The sequence below is a fragment of the Gadus macrocephalus genome, chromosome 11, assembly GCF_031168955.1.
Source record: "Gadus macrocephalus chromosome 11, ASM3116895v1".
NCBI classification, from domain to species: Eukaryota; Metazoa; Chordata; class Actinopteri; order Gadiformes; family Gadidae; genus Gadus; species Gadus macrocephalus.
The window spans coordinates 4,099,438-4,123,156 of NC_082392.1; the positions used below are offsets into that span (position 1 = coordinate 4,099,438).

General features: G+C 43.3%; 6 protein-coding genes across 6 annotated transcripts; 5 read left to right on the plus strand and 1 right to left on the minus strand.

Annotated features, from left to right (window-relative positions):
• Positions 1 to 255: 255 nt before the first annotated feature.
• Positions 256 to 2,519, minus strand: lsm1 (LSM1, U6 small nuclear RNA associated). The gene is made up of 4 exons (XM_060064461.1): positions 2,350 to 2,519; positions 2,106 to 2,174; positions 1,771 to 1,886; positions 256 to 785 (listed from the first exon to the last, which is right to left on the minus strand). The coding sequence occupies exons 1-4, from the start codon at positions 2,393 to 2,395 to the stop codon at positions 615 to 617; spliced, it is 402 nt and encodes a 133-aa protein (XP_059920444.1). The 5' UTR covers positions 2,396 to 2,519; the 3' UTR covers positions 256 to 614.
• A 266-nt stretch (positions 2,520 to 2,785) lies between these two features.
• Positions 2,786 to 8,444, plus strand: bag4 (BCL2 associated athanogene 4). Its single transcript, XM_060064450.1, has 5 exons — positions 2,786 to 3,081; positions 3,596 to 3,715; positions 3,807 to 4,040; positions 5,249 to 5,677; positions 6,434 to 8,444. The coding sequence occupies exons 1-5, from the start codon at positions 3,079 to 3,081 to the stop codon at positions 6,953 to 6,955; spliced, it is 1,308 nt and encodes a 435-aa protein (XP_059920433.1). The 5' UTR covers positions 2,786 to 3,078; the 3' UTR covers positions 6,956 to 8,444.
• Positions 8,445 to 8,590: 146 nt separating this feature from the next.
• LOC132467275 (dual specificity protein phosphatase 26-like) lies at positions 8,591 to 10,242 on the plus strand. The gene is made up of 3 exons (XM_060064457.1): positions 8,591 to 8,976; positions 9,363 to 9,574; positions 9,672 to 10,242. Exons 1-3 carry the CDS (start codon positions 8,798 to 8,800, stop codon positions 9,878 to 9,880), a joined length of 600 nt encoding a protein of 199 aa, XP_059920440.1. The 5' UTR covers positions 8,591 to 8,797; the 3' UTR covers positions 9,881 to 10,242.
• A 308-nt stretch (positions 10,243 to 10,550) lies between these two features.
• Positions 10,551 to 13,025, plus strand: LOC132467269 (serine protease inhibitor 2.1-like). Its single transcript, XM_060064451.1, has 6 exons — positions 10,551 to 10,707; positions 11,018 to 11,672; positions 11,769 to 11,839; positions 11,974 to 12,170; positions 12,356 to 12,500; positions 12,618 to 13,025. The coding sequence occupies exons 2-6, from the start codon at positions 11,024 to 11,026 to the stop codon at positions 12,810 to 12,812; spliced, it is 1,257 nt and encodes a 418-aa protein (XP_059920434.1). The 5' UTR covers positions 10,551 to 10,707; positions 11,018 to 11,023; the 3' UTR covers positions 12,813 to 13,025.
• Positions 13,026 to 13,585: 560 nt separating this feature from the next.
• carnmt1 (carnosine N-methyltransferase 1) lies at positions 13,586 to 18,860 on the plus strand. The gene is made up of 8 exons (XM_060064462.1): positions 13,586 to 14,317; positions 15,087 to 15,282; positions 16,058 to 16,224; positions 16,533 to 16,673; positions 17,726 to 17,904; positions 18,050 to 18,163; positions 18,322 to 18,425; positions 18,599 to 18,860. Exons 1-8 carry the CDS (start codon positions 14,169 to 14,171, stop codon positions 18,839 to 18,841), a joined length of 1,293 nt encoding a protein of 430 aa, XP_059920445.1. The 5' UTR covers positions 13,586 to 14,168; the 3' UTR covers positions 18,842 to 18,860.
• Positions 18,861 to 20,275: 1,415 nt separating this feature from the next.
• Positions 20,276 to 21,843, plus strand: wu:fa19b12 (uncharacterized protein LOC560551 homolog). Its single transcript, XM_060064463.1, has 2 exons — positions 20,276 to 20,776; positions 20,986 to 21,843. Exons 1-2 carry the CDS (start codon positions 20,399 to 20,401, stop codon positions 21,145 to 21,147), a joined length of 540 nt encoding a protein of 179 aa, XP_059920446.1. The 5' UTR covers positions 20,276 to 20,398; the 3' UTR covers positions 21,148 to 21,843.
• The last annotated feature ends 1,876 nt before the right edge of the window (positions 21,844 to 23,719 follow it).

The following is a 23,719-nucleotide window of genomic DNA, read 5'->3' on the forward strand; positions in this document are numbered from 1 at the left end:
GCCAGGGCACGTATTATTTTCTATCTCCATCTATTTTCCTGCATCCGCCGGAGCTGTCAGAAAAGCAACTGCTGTTCATTGTTGAAAGTATTTTTTGCCTTGCGTCTTACTTGAATATACATATTTAGCACCACCATCTGGTGGAGTGTAGAGTTCTCATTGCTGCCTTTTCTACCGCCAAAAACTAAAACTTTGTTTTAACGGTCAGTGGCATTCATGAACGATAACCTTCCCGTGCTAAGAAATATGCTGCAATCAAAAACAAATCACTTTAATGGATTGGAACCATTACAGTCTTTGTCCCAGTACATCTTCTCCAAATAACATGATTGACCATCATGTAGCAACAATATTGTAAGTGCTTGAGTAACAAAATCATATTTTGATAACGGACAGATATTCCTTTCATCCTGCAAGTCCCATGGTTATTTTTCTCTCATCCCCACAAAATAAAATCATTACAGTATACAAAATAGGCTCCAAAAGCCTAAATAATACATGGTAGGCCTACAGGCATCTTTCCTGAAACAAAAACACTACAATTGAACATAAACCAGTCAATTGCTGGGTCAAACACAAAATAACCGAGAGGATTACATAGGTGAAGTAAAGTCTTAGTATTCATCCAGGTTATCTGCTTTGGGGATGGAAAGACCCCGGTCTTTCAGGACCTGCATCTTTACTTTCTCTGTCTCCTGTTTGGCCTGCTGCTGCAGTCGTTGCTCCTCTAGAATCTCCTCTATAGAGACCTGTTGCAAGACCGCGTCACAGGGCTTGTCCATGTCCTGGGGGAGACACACACAATAGGCCACAAGACATGTCAATCCCAGACACTGAAAAAAAAAAGAAAGGAAAATGGAAGTTGATCGTTGCCAGTGTTGATATGAAAACATGTACAACAGATGACGCATCCCATATCAAAACAGGGGCCGGTGGTGCCCGCTTTGAATTAGATCAAATGTAGTCAAGTCATAGTGCAAGCGTTCGCCAAGTGTTTTGTCAGATTTCTGCTTGGTTTCTAAATATTTACACCTACCCCTAAGCAAGGGGAAAAACGAAATATAGACATGCAGAATGATGGTTCGGACCACAGCACTGTACCCACTGCAGAGACCCCAGCAGCAGCCCATTTCAACATAGGATACTGGTGAGGTTTAACATTTTAAGTTGCATCATTCAGTCTATGTCCTCAATCACTTCTGTTTACATCGTAGCTTGTTGATGCTCGTTGATGAAGGACTTTACACACAGACTTTGTAACAAACTCATGCATAACTGGTGCAACCTAGTACTGCTGTACAGGTGCCAAATAAAAGCAGATACAATCCCTCTTGTATGCAATGAGGTTAGTGTGAATGAGTGGCATATAATGATTTGTCATTTGGGGTCCAAATTGATGTCATATATATATTATATCGTCAAAAATAACTTGCAATACCTTTCAGATGATGTTACCAGTTTTAATTAAAAATATATATATTCCAATGTTTACGGTCATAAGTTCTCCATTCTGCTTACCAACATGATCTACAAAAATTGGCCAATGCTAAAGATATACCATTAGTTCTTGCATCATATAGCTGAAATCTACTAATTCTAGATGAAGTCAATAACTTGACTAAAGCGATTCACCCATAGAAAAATGCAGGATTAAAAAGAGTAATACTAATGCCGTTTGACATAGTAATTAGTTTCAGTAATAACGATTTCTGAATTGCATCAATCAATCATTTGAGATTTAAACGTGTAGGTGAACGTGGGCCTACTCACCATCTCTCCGAGTAAAACCACGTTTTCTCCCCTCACGATGAAGATGCCTCTGGGGATGTCCCCGAACTTCTTGCCCACATGGATGCGTTCAACTGTCTGATGAAAAACTAAATTGGCTGGCAGAGGATGTAAACAGAGAAGGGTAAAGTAAGAAACAAACCCGATGCGACACAATCCTCTGCCAAACACAACGTGCAAGAAACCCAAGAGTCTACGCTGATATTGTCTAGTTTCAAAAGATAAACCACACGTTTAGAGGACTTAATTGTCAAATTGATCGCATTAGAAGCAGAAGGTAATATATAACCATTAATTAGGAAGTTTAATGGCCATACCAAACTGATCAATGCTTCTGAGGAACCCAATTAGTGTTCTGCCATCTCGCAGCAGGACCAGATGTTTCTCTGTCGCCGTGAAAAGAAAGAAAACACATCATACACACGTACACGGTACAGTATCATGCACACGTACAAGGTATCAGGCAATTCCATACAACAAGATTGTATAGCCCAAACATAGTCACGCCAAGAACGCCAGTGAGACAAAAGGCGCCGACCGCCACGCCAAACATTGACTTACTATCGATGTCATCAATGAGACTTGCCGTTCCCGGTACGTAATTCATCTTGATCTGTGTAGTTTGCGCGGTATATTGTTTTTCAATAATTTCAAGCCATGAATGTTTCAAAATGTGTTTCTTCCCAATTAGTACAGGAAGCAATTTTATACACGCTTGGGGTAAACTTCCTGTAGACCTTTAACCCTTTTGGAGCCGAATATTAGTACATTAATATCACAGACAAATTCCGAAACCAAGGTAGTCTCTAAATCATTTATTTAATACAAAATAAAAATAAAAAGTTATCTATCCATATATTTGTGCATTATTTGTAATGTATATTTTACAACGGAAGGAGTTGCAACAATGTAGTACGTCATGCTACTTATTCCCTGTTCGCCCATTGGCTCACACAGAGTGACGCAGCGGAACTGACCCAGGGGGGCGGGCTGAGGTCTTAAAGGTACAGTACACCCTTTACAAGTAGAAGCCATTCAATCATTTCCTCATTCTTGCCAAACAAGCGAGATCTTCAGAAATATTATCAAATTCACGTTTGAAATAACTAACGGCAGTCCGTTTTGAACTTGCTTTGTGTTTTTTTAATCATATAAAGGATAGTCCGCGTGCTGTAAAAAAAAAAGTCTTCCCAGTATGTATCGTCATTAAATGCGGTCCAATCCTAAATCTAGTTGGCCTTTGAATTACAACTCAGGAGAAAAACAACAGCGCGCATTGCAATAACCAACATGGTACGTGACTCCTCACTGCTATTCACCTTTACCTGCTAAGGTCTGCAATGATATGTGACAGTGTTAAAGAAACGGGTCGTCCAAGTGTGGACTAGTAAAACCATTGCTACGGCTAAGTGATCAGTGGCTGGAATTAGCGTTATGTAATAGTTAACGCTGCCCTGCTATCTCGGTGGAGGTCTGTGTGTCCCTCGCTACGGTCTCACGTCTAATCTCTTGTGGAGGGCACTGTGTGGTTGAACCAATAGTTTCTGATTCCTGCTGCAAGAACACATTATAAAATAGGGTCTGAGGCCTATCGTAGTAGTCTTGGTAGCATTGTGCCACAACAGCGCACAGACAGTGATACAGACCCTACGTCATCACTTGGAAAGTGAATTATTGTTAGGACGTCCGTGTAAACCTACTATTCTATTGGTATGTCATGAAGCAACGCTAGAGTAGTTCATTTGGTTGCCTTCCTGTAGTGTATGTGACTTCATAACTTTTCAAGCTGTGTGTTCTGTGTTCACAGGACGCTTCTCAGTACCCGGGGTACCCCGCAAACTACTGGTATCCCCAGACCCATTCCACGCCGCATTATGCAAATAACTTCCCCTCAGGAACGGAGATACAGCCCGCGTACAACCCCCAGGTACAGATTCCTTTCTGTTTCACCCGTTGCCAAAATGCTACACCTGAGGCGTTTTGTGTCATCGTCTCATATCTTGCGTTTACCAAACCAGGCAGTGCAAGGCACGTATCCGAACGGCCACGGTGGTGTCTACAATCCAGGCCAGGGACACTATCCCACGAGTAACTTCCACCCGTCCAACCCGTTTTACTGCGCTGACCAGATGGCCCAGAGACCCGCTCCGGGGCCATACCCCAACCAGGGCTGTCCTCCAGAGCAGGCTGCTGCAGGCTCCGGCCAGCCTCATGCCCAACACCATCACTACCCTGCTCCACACTGTCAAGGGGTAGGTCACGGACTTCACCAGCGTCAGACTAGTACAGTACAGTGTATCAAAATCACTTTTATTACATCTTATTGTACAGTACACAAGAGTAAAAATCTTAGGCTTGGTTCCTCAACATTCACATAGCAGCAACAGTGCAAGATAAAATAAATAAAGATAAGAAACCATATGAAAAGAAACAAAGTAAAAAAAATATAAAATAAGTATAAAAATAAATAAGTAAGTAATATCATCAATAATAATAAAAAGTAATGAGGTGTAATAAAGTGTGAAGTGTAGGGTGTTCAATTGGTAGTGATAGCAGCCACAGGTAGGGTTATTGTGCAATAGACAAATGCTGTGCAAATACAATAGATGGTTAAATACCAGTCTGTTGTTGTGGTGTGCGTGTGGATGGTTGGGGGGGGTAGTGTATTGTTCAGTGCAGTCATGTTTCGCTGTCTGAAATGAATGTACATTTGGACTCGAGATTTATTAAATTTACATTTTCATTCAGGGCATTTAGTAGCAATTTAATCCAAAGCGACTTACAATAAGTACATTTGTCAGAAGAAAGAGAAACGACTATATATCGCTGTCGGTATAGTAAGGATGTTCATAGAACCAAGTGCCAAACACTAACAATCGCGGAAATAGGTTCCCCGTTAATAGCAAACCCATTTCCCGTGTACAACAAAGATAGCTGGGATAAGATGCTACACGATGCCAAGTATTATTTTGAAGTGCAAGGATGTACAACAGACAATAAGTGTGTACATGAAGTGCCAGGACGTGCAATGTACAATAAGTGTGTACATTAAGTCCCAGGATGTTTAACATACATAAGTGCGTACAATAAGTGTGTACATTAAGTGCCGGGACGTACAACATACAATAAGTGCGTACATTATTAGCTGGTGTGTAGTGAGCGTTCTGGCACCGATTGGCTGCCGTGCATCACCCAAGTGGGTGCTACATATTGGTGGTGGTTAGTGAGGTCCCCCCTTCACTTTAGGCGTCTTTGAGTGTTATTAATTATTATTATTCTTCATGTTTAACCTCTGTTTTCCTTTTATTCCTAGTCTGTTTTACATAGTTTTGAATGATGACTATATGCTCTGTAAGGTGACCTTGGGTGTCTTGAAAGGCGCCTCTAAATTAAATGTATTATTATTATTATTATTATTAAGTGCCGGGATTACTGTTTGTACTTGCTTTCTCTTCCCCAGGCGCCTGGATATCCCCCGGGGTCGTACGCTCACTACAACGACGGCGGCCACGCGATGCCCCCCAACCCCCCTTACCCTGCCGGCCAGGCTCTGCACCCCCGGCCGCAGGCTGAGAGCTGGGGACACCCCAGTGGGTACGGGCCCACACCCCAGCAGTGGCCCCCGGCACAGCAGCCAGGCCAGCAGCCGGGGCCACAGCAGCTGCAGCAACAACAGCATCCTCAGCATCCGCAGCATCCTCAGCATCCGCAGCATCCGCAGCATCCTCAGCACCCGCAGCATCCGCAGCATCCGCAGCATCCGCAGCATCCGCAGCATCCGCAGCATCCTCAGCATCCGCAAAACCCCTACGGCAATCCGGTCCGTCCCCAACACCCCCCAGCGTGGCCAGGGACCGGAACGGGGGCCCCACCTCCCTACCAACCAAAGGTGTGAGGGGGCCGTAGCAACGGACCACCTTTTGATTTTGCAAATCTCCGAAAATGTATTGGTTAAAGTTTAAAGCTCAGTTCAGACCAAAGATTCACCTTGCAACGGCTTGCAACGAGACGGTTTTAGAACGTCGCAGGGGCGGTGTGAAGGGGTCGTTGCAAGGAGTCGCAAGGAGTCGCCAGAGATTGAACATGTCAAATCGCAAGGTCCAGTTTTAGAACGCGGCGATTTTACTATTTCTCTTCAGCCAATCACAGCACAGAACAACGTGTACGTCACGGCCTTACTCCGTCCCGGTACCGTACTGTCCACTCCAGCATAAAAATATCAGATTGAAATATCCGATATCCGGAGAATGACAAAACACTGTAACTCTAGCCTACTCTCAAGCAAAATAAAAATAAAACTAATTGCAAACCTAACTAATCGCAAACCTAACTAATCTAACCTAACCTACGCAAATGATGCTGTTGCGGCTCTCAGCTGTGCCAGAGCGTTCACAGTTGCTAGGGAAACCACCTAGCGTCGCAGCCCGTTGCAGCGCGTTGCAGCCAGTGTGAACGGCCCAGTTTTAGAACGTCGCAGCCCGTCTCGTCGCAAGGAGTTGCGAGTTGCAAGCCGTTGCAAGGTGAATCTTTGGTCTGAACTGGGCTTAAGGTTGAACGTATAATGGTATCGTATGTTCAGGATGTAGTTGATTCAAAGGTGATCAGCAGGTTTCATTCTTACGTTTAAACGTTGTTCCTCTTTCAGGACCAAACAGCCCAAAACCCCCCACAAGCGGGACCAAAACCTCAGCCGGCTCCCAACCCCGCCGGCGGGAAGCCCAGCGAGTTCTGCTCTCCTCCCCAGTTGTACAACCGAGCGGGGAGAGGAGGCGGAGGAGGAGGAGGAGGAGGGCCGAGCGAGCCCAATCCTTCACACGGTCAGCAGCCACCTTCTGTGCCGTCTCCGGCGCCACAGCCGCCGCCGCCGGCCGCCGCGCCCCCCCAGGGCCACGGCCTGATCGGACCCCAGATGCCCAAGGAAGGCCCTAACATGGCCCGGGTGCAGCAGGTCATGGTCCGGGTCATGCTCCTGCAAGAGGACGTCGACGAGTTTGTGGGCAAAAAATCTGACAAGACCTACCGCTACCTGGAGGAGCTGCTCACCAAGGAGCTGCTGGCGCTGGACTCGGTGGAGACCCAGGGGCAGGAGGCCATCAGGCAGGCACGCCGGGAGGCCGTGCAGAGGATCCAGGCCATCCTGGATCAACTAGAGAAGAAGGCGTTCTGAGACCGGAGCGGATGGGATTCAAGAGGGTTTTGGTATTTTACTTCTTGCTTTTCGTTTTTTTGCTATTTTCTGCTAATCTTCCGCAGAAGACGGTGAGGGGCTCTGGATTAAATCAGGCTTTCCTGAAGTCCCACAATCATTCCCATTGTGCTGGATATGTTTCCATATGCTAAATGTGTTCAGGACTTCATCAGAACCTCAAGTTGGGAATGGGACAGAATTAGCTGGTGTTAAGCTGTAGACATTGTTTTAGGGTCAGTAAATGAAACGACTGTACATATCATATCTGCTTGGGCCTCATCGGGAGAATGCTGGTGTGTTACTCTAAAACCATCATCATCCTTTGAACTTGGCATTCCTCTCTGCAATGCAACGCTAATGCTGGCAGAACAACATACTGTAGTCATTTTTCATGATTTGTGTTGTGCCACATAGTATTATTCCGCCATTGTCCAAGTCATAATCAAGGTTTATTTTCATACATCAAACCTTCCATGCTGCTTTGGATCTCACACTGGTTCTTCCCTAACCCATATTCACTTTCACTTCTGGTGTACCTTCTCACCAAAGAAATGTATCCAATACTTTTCTTGCTATTTTTACTTGTACTCGGTCCTGCATGCACTGTAGTAATATAAAAACACTGTTGAAAGGACGGTTGCAAGGTCTCGGATCTGACATTTGGCCCAAGGTAATGGACGGTTAATGAAAGCCCTCTGAAGATTTCTGTCCCCATTACTGCATTTTAGGACAAAGGTGGCCAAGTGCACTCTGTGATGGTATTGCTGTTTTTCTTTAGCTGTAGCAGGTAGTGTTGATAATCCAGTAAGAAAAAAGCTTGAAAGGTTTATAATTATCTTATTTTCTGGGGCTTTTGGAAAACACGAGTATTGAGGTCTACGGGACGAAGGAGAAGAACAGAGTTAATCTGAGGCGAAGAGGGAAGCATTGAGTATGTTTTTGTATTTTTATGTATCTGCGTCTGTATAACATAAGAACATCAAAAGGATGAAATTAACATTTCTAAAACAAACGATATGTAAGGTTAATTTGGGGCACGTTATCTAGATTATATGTATCCTGTTTGCTCGGTTCATTGTTGTATCAACGCTGGTAATGCGGCGAGAGCCTTCCTCGGCCCGACTTCTGTTGTGCTTTTTGTTTTTAAATCATGCTTGTTGTATTGATTTGCAAAAAGAGTGCCATATCTGGGGGATGAACTTCTTTTTCTATGATAAGATCGCAAACCTTGCATGTACAAAAAGATTTTGTTTTTTTCTGTGTTAAAATGGAACCACCCTGTTCATAACTTGACAAATATTTGTAATATAAGATATGTAAAAAATAATCTTGATTACGAGAGCAGGACCTTGCATCAATGTTGCAGATTAAATGCATGTTTCCATTATAAAAGATACGATTTTTTGCCTGACTGATAAGTTAATTGTCACTACTAAGACTTAATAATTAAATGTCAGGATATTTTTAACCCGTTGTTTACTTTCACATCCATATATTCTTTCTTCACAGGTTCTAGTATGTCGTTTACTTCAAATCGTGTTGTGTGCAAACTCTGGGTGTTTCTGTGGGTGGCGGTGTGTGTTGCCAAATTTATGAACACCTCTGCCAGCTAGCGTCAGATCTTTAAATAGCTGGCTATTTGGATGTGTAAAGCATAGCATGCTCTTCATACTCTTTGTGAGGCAGCCTCACCCTAGCCTAAGCAGATCCCACTCATCGCGGCCTGAAACCCCTCAGTACAACCAGTTAAACCCTTAAATTTGGCGCTTCCGTTTTATTACTTTCTAATCGAATCGTGTGGACCACCGTTGATTAAACACAATGTCATACGCATCAAGACTTCCTGCGTCCTGGAATGACACATTTCCTGCTCGGAAAGTGGAAATTGACCTGAGTTCTCCTGGATTGGCAGTGGGTGAACTGGAAAGACTTTTATTTACTGGCAAAGCCATCTGCAGCCATGCAGATGAAGTATGGCCGAAGCTTTACATTGGAGACCAGTAAGTACCTTTATTCAAATTGTGGAATTGTAAAGGGCACATAAATAGTCTTATGATATGACCCTGATGAGTTCAAATGTGAAAAAGGAAAGGCTCATAAATCCTAATCATATCTGGTGTCAGACGAAGTAACACTAGATCCACCGGGCGCATTCCTAGTAAACGATTTGGTATTCGCTAAACAAACTCTTGTCATCCACGAGGACTCCACACATATCTGACCTTCCTTTGCATTATTCAATGATTAATAGCTCTCAACTCTTAAGTGAGTGGGATTAGATTTTGTCAAGTAACCTGATACTGCTCATTTAACTTTGTTTCACCAGCCTCATATTTTAGTTGGCAGATCGATGCGAGTCTTCCATTGTTTTGTTTGTTTGGACCAGGCATAGTGCAGAAAACCTGGCTGATCTATCTCTGCAGCGCATTACCCACGTCCTGAACGCGGCCCAGTGTCGTCGACACGCTGGGGCTGATTTATACAAGGGTACGAGTATTACATATATGGGCATTGAGGCCCGCGACTCTTGCAACTTTGACCTGAGTCCTAACTTCCAGAGAGCAGCCTGCTTCATCGACGGAGCTCTCGGTAGAGGAGGTGAGTGCGCAAAAAGGTTGCCATTTATGTATTGACGTGTTCTGGGTAATGTTTGTGTAAATATAGAGCAATCGACCTCCCCTCTTGTTTGTCGTAGGGAGGGTCCTCGTCCACTGCCAGGCTGGAGTCAGCCGCTCCGCCACCCTGGTCCTGGCCTACCTCATGTTGAAGCAGAGGCTGACCCTGGTCGAGGCCATATGCGCTGTTAAAAACCACAGGGGGGTGGTCCCAAACCGAGGCTTCCTGAGGCAGCTTATACGACTAGACGGTCAACTCTTTGGAACCCATCAATACAAACATGTTTAGTCCAGCTTTGTTTTGTTCAGATACTGGTGGGACACCATGCAGAGGCGAGGTTGCCCCTGAGCGACCGGTTGATAATCTGTCTAAATAACAGACATTGTTCATGTCAAACATTAGTATTGACTCATGCAGGGTCAAGGGCAACACAAAAGTATAGCAATGGTTATTTTTTGTATTAGTTTGTAATTGCAAACATCATCCATCATTTTAATCCATGTAATATTGACACATTATCACATTTTCCATCTAATATAGGGACATGAAGCAGAAGGGTGGACGTTTTTCACTTTTTCAAACCAATAAACTGCAGAATGTGATGATTAAAATCACAATATAAACATAATTAAAGTTTGCGGCTACACAGACTGGTGACTGAGTGTCTATATGTTGTGTGATCTAACAGTGGTGCGGTGCAGGTTGGGGGTATTCCTCCCCATAATAACCCCTTACTGCTCATTACAATGTTTGAGCTGTGAAGAAATATATTGTTCGACAGAGATTGGAGAGAATGTGGTTCTCACGAATCATTTAATAATTGTAAGTACTTTTAAATGCTGCAAAATGGTAGAGTGAGAGCGAGAGAGAGAGCACTGTGGGTTGGAGAATACACAGGATTCAAACGGACCACATAGATTCAAACAGACTTTTTCCTGGACCAATACACGAAGGCAACAAGGCAGCAATCATTAAACAGAGCAAATATGGAGTCATCTGTAAATAGAACAGAGTGAACAAACATTTCAAAGTTCAATTTCTCTGATCAATCCTCAAAAAGGAACATCTCTCTCTGTGGCTGGGGTAGTAGTCATACAGGCTTCTAAACCGGGAAGGTGAGTGATCTTCCATCCTCCAATCGCCATTTAAAGACACAAAAATGTATTCAATTTAATAATGAAAAGGTTGGTTATTACTTTTATTATCTCGGTCCTGTGTGCACCTCCTTCTGATCCTTGTCTGCCTAACCCTAAGGAAATGCTACTATTTGGCATCATAAATGTGATCTCAAAATATGACTTAAGATTCTGAACACATTTAATTATGACCTTTCAGCTTTTGAAACTAACAAAGGATTTAGTAAATGCACGAGGGGTCTATGTTTATTCACAATGGTTTCAATCTTCCCGTCATCTTCCCACCCAGTTCACCATGATACGTGCTGCTTTAAGCATCTGGATCCTGTCTGCTGTGGTCTGCTTGGGCAGAGGTGATCATCATGGCGATCATTCCCATGACGATGGTCATGCCCACCACCACCACAACGAGTCTGATCACAGCACTAGTAACCTCAAACTGGTGTCTTCAGCCAACACAGACTTTGCCACCCAGTTGTACAAAAAATTAGCTGCTCAGACAGACTTGCAGGGCAAAAACATTTTCTTCTCCCCAATAAGTGTGACCCTTGCCCTGGCTGCGTTGTCTGTCGGGGCCCGTGGGGACACATACCAGCAGCTTTTTACTGGTCTGGGCTTCAACAGCTCTTTATTGACCCAGGCTGATGTAGACAAGGCCTTCAAATCACTCCTCACTGGGTTTAATAGGACCTCTCAAGAGGACCTTAGTGCAGGAACGGCCCTGTTTGTGCAGGAAACCTTCAGCCCGCGGGCCCAGTTCATGGAGGTGGTGAAGCAGGAGTACCTCGCAGACGTCTTCGCTCTCGACTTCCACAACACCACAGAGAGTGTGAGCAACATTAATAAATATGTGGCAGAGAAGACCAATGGGAAGATTGAAAAGCTGGTTGAAGACCTGGACCCTGCTACACTCATGTACCTAGTCAGCTACATGTACTTCAAAGGTAAGCACGTTTTAATTGAGTGGTTGGGTCTATGTGTCTGTCTCATTGTTGTGGTCAACTGATTGTGTCTGTTCCCCACCCATGTACGTGATGTAGATAAATGGGAGTTACCGTTTGACCCCACGGACACCAAGGAGGACGTTTTCCATGTTGACGAACAGACTCAGGTTCCAGCACACATGTTCTAGTCACAATCGTCCCATAGCTGTGATGATTGGATGTCCCATTTTTATATTGTTTGAATTATGATTTATGTTTACACAACACTCTCCAATGACAATTATAAAACGATTTCCGACAGGTTCCAGTACAGATGATGAATATGGAGGAGTCAGTCAACACTTACTATGACAAGGAGAGTTCCACATCAGTCCTGCAGCTGCAGTACAACGGGTCCAGCTCCATGCTGCTGGTGCTGCCTGATAAAGGCTTGGCTGAGCTGGAGGAGGTCATCTGCCAGAACCACGTCAACAAATGGCTCAAGTGGATGCGACGGAAGTACGTGAAACGACAACGCATCTGTTTGATATCTGAAGGGGTTAGAATGGAGAGCACAGGCCATCGTGAATTGACCTCAATTAACCCAACTGCAATTTGTTGTAGTTGTTCACAATCATGATTTCCACTGATGCATTTTTTGAGATCAGCCTTTGAAAATCACTATATATCCCTGTTTTCTCCAGACGAACCGATATATTCGTTCCCAAGTTCTCCATCAAGATGTCTCACTCCCTGAAGAACGTTTTGAGTGAAATGGGAATGCGAGACATGTTTGGCTCTGAAGCAGATCTCAGCGGCATCTCAGACCTGAGGCTGAGCGTCTCTGAGGTGAGGATGGAAAGCCTCGACTTTTACCGTGACATGTGAACCAGCGGTCCATGTTTTTCTCGGTCCAGCCTCCCTCTGACGCCCTGTCCCTGACTCTGCTGCTCTGTTCCTCTGAAGGTGGTGCACCAAGCCACGCTAGACGTGGACGAGGCGGGGGCCACCGCTGCAGCCGCCACCGGAGTAGGGATCACCCTCCTCTCCTACCGCAAAATCCCCGTCCTGAAGTTCAACCGTCCTTTCATTGTCCTCATCACGGACTCCAACAATGGAAACATCTTCTTCATGGGAAAGATTGTTAACCCAAACATCTGAAGATAAATAATTCCTCTAAAATTAATGAGATATATTTGTTTGACTGTGTGGTAAAATAATATGAGGAGGGATGGATTATGTATGTTAGCATGTTCCCTTTGTGGTTGATATCATGAGTCTTGCGACGTACAGTTGAGCACCAATTTAAAAATAATGGGGGCAAGAATGGAAAACAAAGGGGAAATTATAACAATAAACCAAGAACTAAACAGCCTTGGTTCTGAGCATGAATGAGACAAGTTTTCAGGCTATATTTCTATATTATTGATAATTGATCAATTCGAGTAAACACAGTCATTCTTGAACAATACAGTGTATCAATAAGGCAACATTCATTACACAAGAGTATATAGAGTGCTGTTTAAATATTAGAACGAGAGTCAAACGCTTCAAAGTTCATTTTCTCTGCTCAACTCTCAAAAGGGAACATCCCTCGCTCTCTAATAATAATAATAATAATAATAATAAATAAAATGTATATAGCGCTTAATATGGTACTCTAAGACGCTTAACTAACTCTAGAGTTAGTCAAACTCCTAAATTGGCTGGAAGGGATTTACCAATCACCATTCAAACCCCTCAAAGTCTTGTACTTTACAATAGTTGATAGGACATTCAAATTAAACAAATTGACTATCTTTAGTGAATAAAAACACATTGGCTTACATAATTGACGTGTTGAAATACATGATCTCATATGTAACATTATACTCTACTGACCATATTATTCTAACTTTCCACCGCTCCTGTAGAGTGCTCCATTTATTTACCCTTCAACCAATCTTTGTGTGTGTGTGTGTGTGTGTGTGTGTGTGTGTGTGTGTGTGTGTGTGTGTGTGTGTGTGTGTGTGTGTGTGTGCGTGTGCGTGTGTGTGTGTGCGTGTGTGTGTGTGTGCGTGCGTGCGTGTGCGTGCGTGCGTGTGTGCGTGTGTGTGTAAAAATAAATACTGGGATAGAGTTGAATAGCATGCATGGTTTCCTTCTTGTCAATAGAAATGTCCCCCTAAATAAACAAATGCATAACGTTTTTACAATTGAAATATATTGATCTGGAAGCTATTAGGTTTTTGTCAACATGTTTATTTATTCAGCACCATGGTTTGAACCAAGTGCTGTTCATTTTAATTGTAACATTGAGTCAATCACAAACACACACGGAAGCGCATATTTTAAATTGTAGAAAGGTCACTTGAAAGCTTTACGCTTACCATGAATGTAAGATGGAAGTGTGCAATGAATGAGAACCGATGATAATAAAGCATTAAAAAGGTGCATCGCTCGATTGCTTTTTCCTGGAAACATTTCAAAGCGTGATGTTCGTCTATCGATTGGATAGAATCGGTGTGGCCTTCAAACATGGCCGAAATAACAAGGGACGAAGTAGCGGAGGGAGACCAGGATGAACCTAATTATAACAAAGAAAGAATCAAATATTCCCCGGAGGAAGAACGAAAACTAGAGAGGCAGCATTTCTGGAGAGTAATCGATGCGTTCAGATACTACAGGTAGGAATAGTCCTGGACAGTAAAGCGCATGAAGCACAACGCACGCTAGCCGCCTCAGACCTCTGGAAATAGAGGCTAGCCTCCTCAGACCTCTGGAAATAGAGGCTAGCCACCTCAGACCTCTGGTAATAAATGTTAGGTATCCCCCTCAATTCTCTGGTAATTTATGTTTGCCCCAGGCCACCATTCGGACTTTCAGCATCACGAGGCTCCTCCTTTCGGTCCGATATCTTCAGAAGACTAAAACCTTTAACGCTTCACAGACTTCTTGACAGAAAGTGTCTCAAACCTAACGTATGCAAGTACAAAGTGGGTTACCCAAGGTGCCCGTAGAGGTAAAATATTGTGAGTCTATCGCCATTACATACAATCAGAACATTTAGTTTTTTCATGTATGGGGCCTTCAATGCGAATTGGCACTAAATTCGTTACGCCCTCTTATTCGCTTGTGGATAGCTAACCACAGTATAATCTAAGAAACAGCTTTTCTATAGAAATGACTAGTGATCACAAACCAAAATTTGCATTAAACGATTTGCCATATTTCCATGCAAAACGTGTCTCCATATACTTGGCCAAATGACGTTCCTTGAAGTATTTTTTTATCCTAGTGATGTAGTTGTTCTCCTGCTAGCGTAGATCAACCTTATAAGAGAGAAGACAAAGGGATACCTATAGTAAACATTGCTAGCCTACATGAGAAGAAAATTCATGTGTCAATCATATACCTTGCGCTGTTACCAATGCTGTTTTTGTTCATTTGTGTCAGCACCCATGTCCACGAGCAGGTGAAACGTGCTCAGCGTCAGTATCGGAGCTTAACCCAGCACCATCAGTCCCTACTGCCGAGTGTCCTTCCCAACCTGACGCACATCAGCCAGTGTGTGGAGCACAACCAGGAGGTCCTCCATGCAATAGTCCACAACTGTATCGACATGTTTGAGAACATGGAGTACGGTGAGGAGGTAGGGTGGAATATATAATAATAACCTTACCGTAAGAGCCAAAGCACAACTCCAGAACCTTGTTAAGAGGGCAGGGAAAATAATGGGGACCAAGCCCCCATCCTCCTTAAAGGAGATTTTTGAGCACACAGTTAGGAAGCAAGGTGCTAAGATAGCCACAGACCCAACCCATGTCCTAAACATGGAGTATGAGCTGTTGCCTCTGGGCAAAAGATACCGGCTCCGATTTTGTAGGCTAAATAGATTAAAGTTCTCCCTAGCACCGCTATCAATTAAGCTACTTAATGGAGGGAGCTTTCCGTGATGGAACAAGTGCAATAACTGGGGGGGCAATAATGCAATAATATATTTTTTATAATGGGTTTCAAGGTGGGGGTTAGGCCATGTGTTTGGGTGAGGCCATGTTTTGGGTAATGCAATGTGTTTCATGTTTCGTGTTTTATGTCTGTCTTTGTAAAACCTTTATGTATGCGTCGCCAACGCTCTCTGTTTGCCCAAAGCTAATTTCTCTCGTGAGAGAGACAATAAAATGCTTACTTAATATCAGACAGGAAGAGCAAACTATTGTACAGTATTTGTAGTCTAGGTTGGGCTATCCCTTTGGATCTATTGTAAGAATATGAATACACCCGTAATCTCTAATCCGTATTAAAAGTAGATTCTTTAAACATTATTCAGCTAACGGTACGTTGATCGAAAGTCTCCTGAAGAGCTCTGAGATCTCGACAGATGTAAACGTTTTGGGACATTATATCTCCCTCTCTTTATTCTCCAGGAGGAGTTGAAAAAACTGCGACCCGCCTCTATCTTTGATATGGATAAACTTAAGTCCACCATCAAGCAGTTTGTTCGAGACTGGAGTGAAGTGGGCCAGGCAGAGAGGGACACATGCTACCTTCCCATCATCAAGGAGATCCAGAGGCTTTTCCCCAGTGACCAATAGTGAGAGGCTCGCACACACCATGAACAATTATTCTTCATATTTTCACTGTGCAAAGTCAAACCAATGTTTCACCTAAAATGACAGTGTTATGACTGGTTCAATATCTAAAACGATAAGCTATTTGACAATCAGTTTACTGTCAGGGTTAATTGTCAAATACAATCAGGGTTAATGTAAACCTGTGAGTGCCTATTATTTTGATTAGAAACGGTAATTTCTCTAAATGAATGATGAAATACTGTCCCAATGCTTGCTATGTGGGATGACAGTAACCCATTCCTTTTCATCTGTGTTCTCTGTGTGTCAGTGATGTTTCCAAGTTGAGCGTGCTGGTTCCCGGTGCCGGGCTCGGGCGTCTGGCCTGGGAGGTAGCCCGTCTGGGCTACATGTGCCAGGGAAATGAGTGGAGCTTCTTTATGTTGTTCTCCTCAAACTATGTGCTGAATAGGTACGAGTTTACACTCCGGTTATAATGCAACATACTCTATAAAATATACAGTACATGACGTATATTCTAGAGTATATTTATGTTTATACTAGTTACAAAAGACCCCTTTTTGTGGCGTTTTTCCATCAGAACTTTTGGCCGTACCCATTACTACCATCACCATGCGGCGCTGATACGCGTTTCTACTACCAGTTTAAACGTGATGGTCCACCCGCGAGATGTACTATCTCCGAGGGGCAGCTCTGGTTGCAGTTGGGAGCTCTAGGACCTATAATAACAATCAACTGTGTTCTTAAAAAAGTGTCACTTTTGACCATCAAACTGAATTCCGTCGCGGACATCGCCGGTCTGAAACAACACAAACATATGAATTGTCGAATAAAATAATCAATCGGATATTACGTTAGGCTAAAATACATCTGTATTACAGATGTCGATTACATCATATTACAGATTCTGTAATATGATGTAATCGACTCAAGACAAGCACGTCCTCCGTTAAACAAACACTGTAAAGCGGGAAGCCCGGTTGTAATGGGAATGCAAATCCAAGCAGCGCTGGTCTGCCTCCCGGACAGTCGAGCCGTGTAGAGCTGGGCCGCTATAGTCTGGTGGAAAAACGCCATTGGTTGTTATCAGCTAGCATTCACACTTATTTTACATGTAAAATGTATGTTTTTTTTCTTGCAACACAGAACCTGTTTCATTAGAAAAAATAATTAGTACCTTGTATAACTATCTATAGAGCACTTTTTTTTTTCTCTTAAAGATTTGGATTCATTCTCAATAATGGCGATGTTCTGGCTATGTTGCCAGTGGCCCTACTGCTAACAAGTCTTACTTCTACAATTTCTTAAAGCACAATGGCATTTATTGCCATGCCAATTGTTTTGTTTTGTACATTTTAGCTCCATAGAGAACCATGTCTTTTTTCTATGTCCTAACTGAACATCTGTCCGACATATCATTTGCTTAGAACGACTTTGCTTGTGATCTTCTTACTGCCACTGCCATCCACCCCTGCCCTCTTACCTGTTGGACGCTCACTTCAGGTGCGAGAAGGTGAACTCTCTTACCCTTTACCCCTGGATCCACCAGTTTAGTAACAACAAGAGGTCATCTGACCAGACTCGCTCCGTCAGCGTCCCTGACATTGACCCCCAGAGCCTACCCATTACCTCAGACTTCTCCATGGTAGCGGGGGATTTCTGCGAGGTGTACACAGAACCTGGTGAGAAATGAAGGGCAATATGGTCGAATCCCACACACACCTTATGCAATGTGCTTCTCAAAAAAACATTGAGTGTATTAGAACGGTGTGTTTACCTTTGCATCAAGAGTTTAGGCTTCTGACACTCTCTCTATTTGCCCCTCAGATTCTTGGGATTGTGTGGCAACCTGCTTTTTTATAGACACGGCTCACAATGTGTTGGACTATTTGGAGACCATCTGGAAGGTTCTCAAGCCTGGAGGGGTCTGGATCAACCTAGGTGAGTCCCTCCATGAGAAGCTACAGGCGTGTAACCTCAGCACGTTCTAGGAGTACTATTCCCGGTCAACCACACCAGAGTTCTAAAGGGAGCCATGTTCTACGGTCTGTCCGATTTGATTGTGTAATCATTCCTGCTTGTTTTCTTTGTTTCAACAGGGCCATTGCTGTACCACTTTGAGAACATGGCCAACGAGCTGTCCATCGAACTGAGCTACGAGGACATCAGGGCGGCTATCGTCAAGTATGGCTTCCAGCTAGAGGTGAATACAGCTTCGTTAACTTGGGATTGTTTGATCTCTCTTTGAATTCTAATGACCCTTTTATAAAGAACCATAAACAATTTAACATCAGTATTGTTTTCTTGTCCTTTATATTATCCACAATTATTTTAAAAAAAGAGTTGTGTTCTATAAATGGTTTTCCCTCCTGTCAGGTGGAGAGGGAGTCTGTGAAGACGACATACACGGAGAACGACCGCTCCATGCTGAGATACGTCTACGACTGCGTCTTCTTTGTGGCGCGCAAGCCGGCCCGGGTGTACGCCAACGGCGACCGCGAGGAAGACGCCAACGGCGACCGCGAGGAAGACGCCAACGGCGACCGCGAGGAAGACGATGAAGCATGCATCGCGCCGCCGTGTGCAAAGTCCCCGCGGCGAGAGAGCGGGCTGACGTGACACGATCACACAACCACACGCACACAACGACACACACTCAACGACCACACACACATACAAGACCGCGCAGACAAACACACACAATGACCGCACACACACACAACGGCCACACACACACACAACAACCACACACACCCACAACGACCACACACACGACCGCGCACACACACACACACACACACAATGACTGCACACACACACAACAACCGTACACACACCAGACGACCGCACACACACAACGACCGCACACACAAACAATGAGCACACACACAAACAACGACCGCACACAAACAATGACCGCACACACCCACAACGACCACACACACACACAACGACCGCACACACACGCAACGGCCGCACACACACGCAACGACCGCACACACACGCAACGGCCGCACACACACACAACGGCCGCACACACACACAACGACCACACACACACACAACGACCACACACACACACAACGGCCGCACACACACACACAACGATCGCACACACACACAACGACCACACACACACACACAACGACCACACACACACACACACACAACGATCGCACACGCTCACAAACATGACCGCCATCGCCAGAGCTGCTGACTTAAAGCAGCATTGGGGTCAAATAAATGTATTTGAGGAACGCTAAAACGAAACGATCAAGGGAGTATGGACACCATCATGTGATTTTCATTGATGGTGTGATCAGACAAATTGACCCATCACCTGCCAAACTCCTTCTTTGTTCCGGAGGGGAAAAACCTGTTTTGTTTACCTTTCGTTTCACTAAACATTCATCATAAGTCCTGCTCCCTACTCCAGCCCAGATATCATTGAGTTGTCTTTCAATGACATGTGAAAAGAATTAATACGACTGATTTTTGGATTGAGCAGTTGCATTACCTTGGCGAGATTTTTAAAGAATCACAAATTTGCCAGTGGAAATCTCCTGGACTTTTGTCTTGAAGTCAATTTTTAATCCGATGTTGAATTACTTTTTGTGCGCATTTGTGTTTTTTGGGGGAGAAAATGTATTTGGACTGATTGTTACTTGTGCATCTCACTTACGTATTAAGGTATTTATTTTTCACTGAATCCAGAGAAATATCACCACAGCCCTGTCATAGGGATACGAAGTTGTTTTAAACTTATTTTGTATGATTGGACACCATTATCAGTACTAATTGTATTTTCTACTATGACTTTGCAATAAACATTAAAGAAAATTATGTGAACCGCATATAGTCTCTTTCGTTTCTCGACTTTGCGTTTAGGAAGCCCGTTCAGATTGTTCACGTGGTAAGTTTTAAGTGGGTTAACAGGTGATCATTGTTTCATTTGACAATTAGATGCATCGCGAGTTACCGACGTTAGGAAAATAAAGGCCCGAATAGAGCTGCCATGTAGGCGGGGCTAGCAGATCTCAGCCCTCCCATTGGTCATTGAGACGTTACTCGTTTCCTTATTGGTAACATACATGCGACATCGGTGGCGGCAAGAAAACAGTAGCATAATACTTTATTGAGATAGCCTCGATTTGTGATTCACCGAACACAGCCTTCATGACTAAAAGGCGTGCAGAAGACGCATTGTTTGGCGGAGTTCCTACTAAGACGTGTTATGGTTCACTTTGTAGTCTAGACATGCAACTGAAAGGCAGCGCTACATCTGGGCCAGTTGATCCGCCATCTCTGCAAGCTCTCCTGGGAAGCCGCTGCAGAAAGAGACCCTATTCCCCTGAAGAGGCAGACGTGCAGGAATCAATTCTTAACCGCAAACCTGCAACGGATGATCCAGGCAATCACGCATTAAACAGTGCAATGGCCGACAGTTCTAGTAGCAGCCGAGATCGGTCGACGTCTCCCACGCGGAACATCGCCAAGAAACGTGCTCGGGATGATGAGAATGTGCCTCAGAAGACCGTTCCAAAAGTTGCTAAAGTAAGTTCATACATGTAACTTGCGGTTCGTCGTTTAGAACAACGGCGTAAAACCATTGTGCACCGAGGCCGGTGCAATAGCATAAATAATCCACTAGGTGTCACTAAAGAGTCGGAGTGGTTGTAATAGTATTTGAGTGCATTATCTGTGATACTTTGATCATGTATCTTATCAAAATATTTTTTTCTTTCTTTTTTGCCATCAATTAGGCAAATAACGACAAGATCGACGACAGCGAAGACATCAGTTTTAACTATTTCCAGTTCTGGAGAATCCCGTTGCCTGCCTTAGATCTATCGCTCCTGGAGGATGAAGACTCCAAATCAGAGTCCAGGAAAAATGTGACTGCGAAAGATGGCATGGAAACATGAATATCGTCAACACAAAACCGTCGATACACTAGTCCATAACAATGTGATAAACTGGCTTCACTTCTGTTTCTGCTAAAAAAAAAGTCATTGACAACATTCCATGTGTTGAGGTCGCTTCTGAGGAGGCTGCATATTGTTGTTTTGATTTTGGAAATATTCCAGAATTTTTCTTTGGTTCTTCATGTAGACCTACATCTCTTTCAGTCTAGACACAAGTCGAACATCCTATATATTTTTTTTACAGTATTAACATATTTCCAGATAGAAGTTACAAACAACCGACACAGTCAGACATACAGAGCGATGCGGAAACATAATGCACCCACTAGACTTGAAATACATAAAAATGCTTGCACTCCAAGCCAATCAATTTTGGTTAGTTGTTCTCGTCCATCTTTTGTTGTTTTGATGTGATCTCCAATTCCATATTGCTCTTGCATCATGAATATAGTTTGGCTGTATTTTGTACATGTATTTCAGATCTGAAAACGTCTTCTTGTCCACCCTTCCCTTTTTAAGATGTAAGCAAATAATGCAAACACTTTTTTGAATTGCAGAGATATGATAGACTTCCATTGTTTCTTAACCGGTCGTGTTGAATTCCGTATGTTGTGTTACTGGTCATGGTACTGCTCTTCGTAGAACACTGTCAGGACATTTGTATAAAGTTTTTACAATAAACGTTTTTATCCTCAACTATGTGTTTTTAGTTTTCTTAGCAAGTTGGTTGGAAAACAGTAGCACACAAAAGATGTGTTTTAACCACATACAACCCTGATAAGAAAACATCATTTTACTAATTGAATCAAGCGGAGAAGATGGAGAAGTTATATCGACATGCATCTGCTTTAATAAGTGACTGTGTGTTTAAATGTGGTCGATAGGGTTTACATGTTTAAATGTGGTCGATAGTGTTTATATATGGTCGATAGGGTTTACATGTGGTCGATAGGGTTTACATGTGGTCCATAGTGTTTACATGTGGTCCATAGTGTTTAAATGTGGGCGTTAGTGTTTACATGTGGTCCATAGTGTTTAAATGTGGTCGATATTGTTTAAATGTGATCGACAGTGTTTAAATATGGTCGATAGTGTTTAAATATGTTCTTTTCACTCACTCTCCACCTCATCCCTAACTCTCCACCTCAAGCTGGTGTGTAGTGAGCGTTCTGGCACCGATTGGCTGCTGTGCATCACCCAAGTGGGTGCTACATATTGGTGGTGGTTAGTGAGGTCCCCCCTTCACTTTAGGCGTCTTTGAGTGTTATTAATTATTATTATTCTTCATGTTTAACCTCTGTTTTCCTTTTATTCCTAGTCTGTTTTACATAGTTTTGAATGATGACTATATGCTCTGTAAGGTGACCTTGGGTGTCTTGAAAGGCGCCTCTAAATTAAATGTATTATTATTATTATTATTATTATTAATGTGGTGTATGTATAATTATTCAGCAGGGGAACCATGATTAATCAGGGCATGCAATATTATGCATTATGGAACCCAATCAAAAGATATAAAAATAAATCGAGATTTGGTGACCGGAAGTCCTGACAGGAAGTTTAGGGTTTGAGCTAATAGTCGACAGGGGTGTAATATCAACACAAATGGGATTTTTTTTTATTGATTAAAGCAAATAAATTCTAGTACAGTTTATTATATATAGACTTAATGTTACTATATTGTACCGTGAGGTATGTGTATGACTGAATCTCACATTCCACCACATTTTACTTTCCACAATATCACTTACAAGTAGTACTTGTAACTACTTTAGGCCTTAACCCACTGTTTATTAAAATCACAGACAGTCTTAGGTTCTGTCTATTAGGGCACGGGAAGGCAATCCAATGTTTATACTTGTAGCAATTATAAGTTAATATTTACCCACTAAATGGCAGGTCAAACACATGCTGTTCTCATTCCACAACGGAAAATGTCATTTGTGTTTTAAGGTGGGTTATTAACTTGTCAAGGCTGTTTGAAAGAATTTTCTTGACCTTTAGAATAGGGTCTTGTAGCCAGGCTCATTGATAAGATATTAGGCCACCATGTTGGTTAGTTATTAAACTCGAGGTTGTTAATAGCAATTTAGATCGTAAATCATGTAATTCTAAACTGTTAAATGGTTGAATCCCTTTGTAAATTCAGCTTAGTCTCGGTTTGGTTCCCAGGACCACAGCCCCAGTGCAGTCCTATGTGTCCCATCACGGAGCGTCTGGGTGACAGGGTCCTGGACAACGACCACAGGAGGCCCGTGGATGGGGACGAACGACCCATGACTGGGCCGCACTGGGTGCTCACGTCCAGGCTCCTCAAAAAGTAACCTGGACTTGGTAACACCGGTCGCAGACGTCGTCCCCGGGGCCCACGGTCGAAGGACCACGCCCCCAGGGCCAGGGACCCGAAGAAACCCATGGTGGCTTTTAAAATAAAAGTAGCGTATAACGCAGAATATTTTTTTTATTGATTATTATTAGCCTGTTATTATTCTGTATCTACTGGGGTCACGGAATATATAAGACCTTACATTTAACTGGGGGTCCACAACTATTGAAAACACCTGATATACAA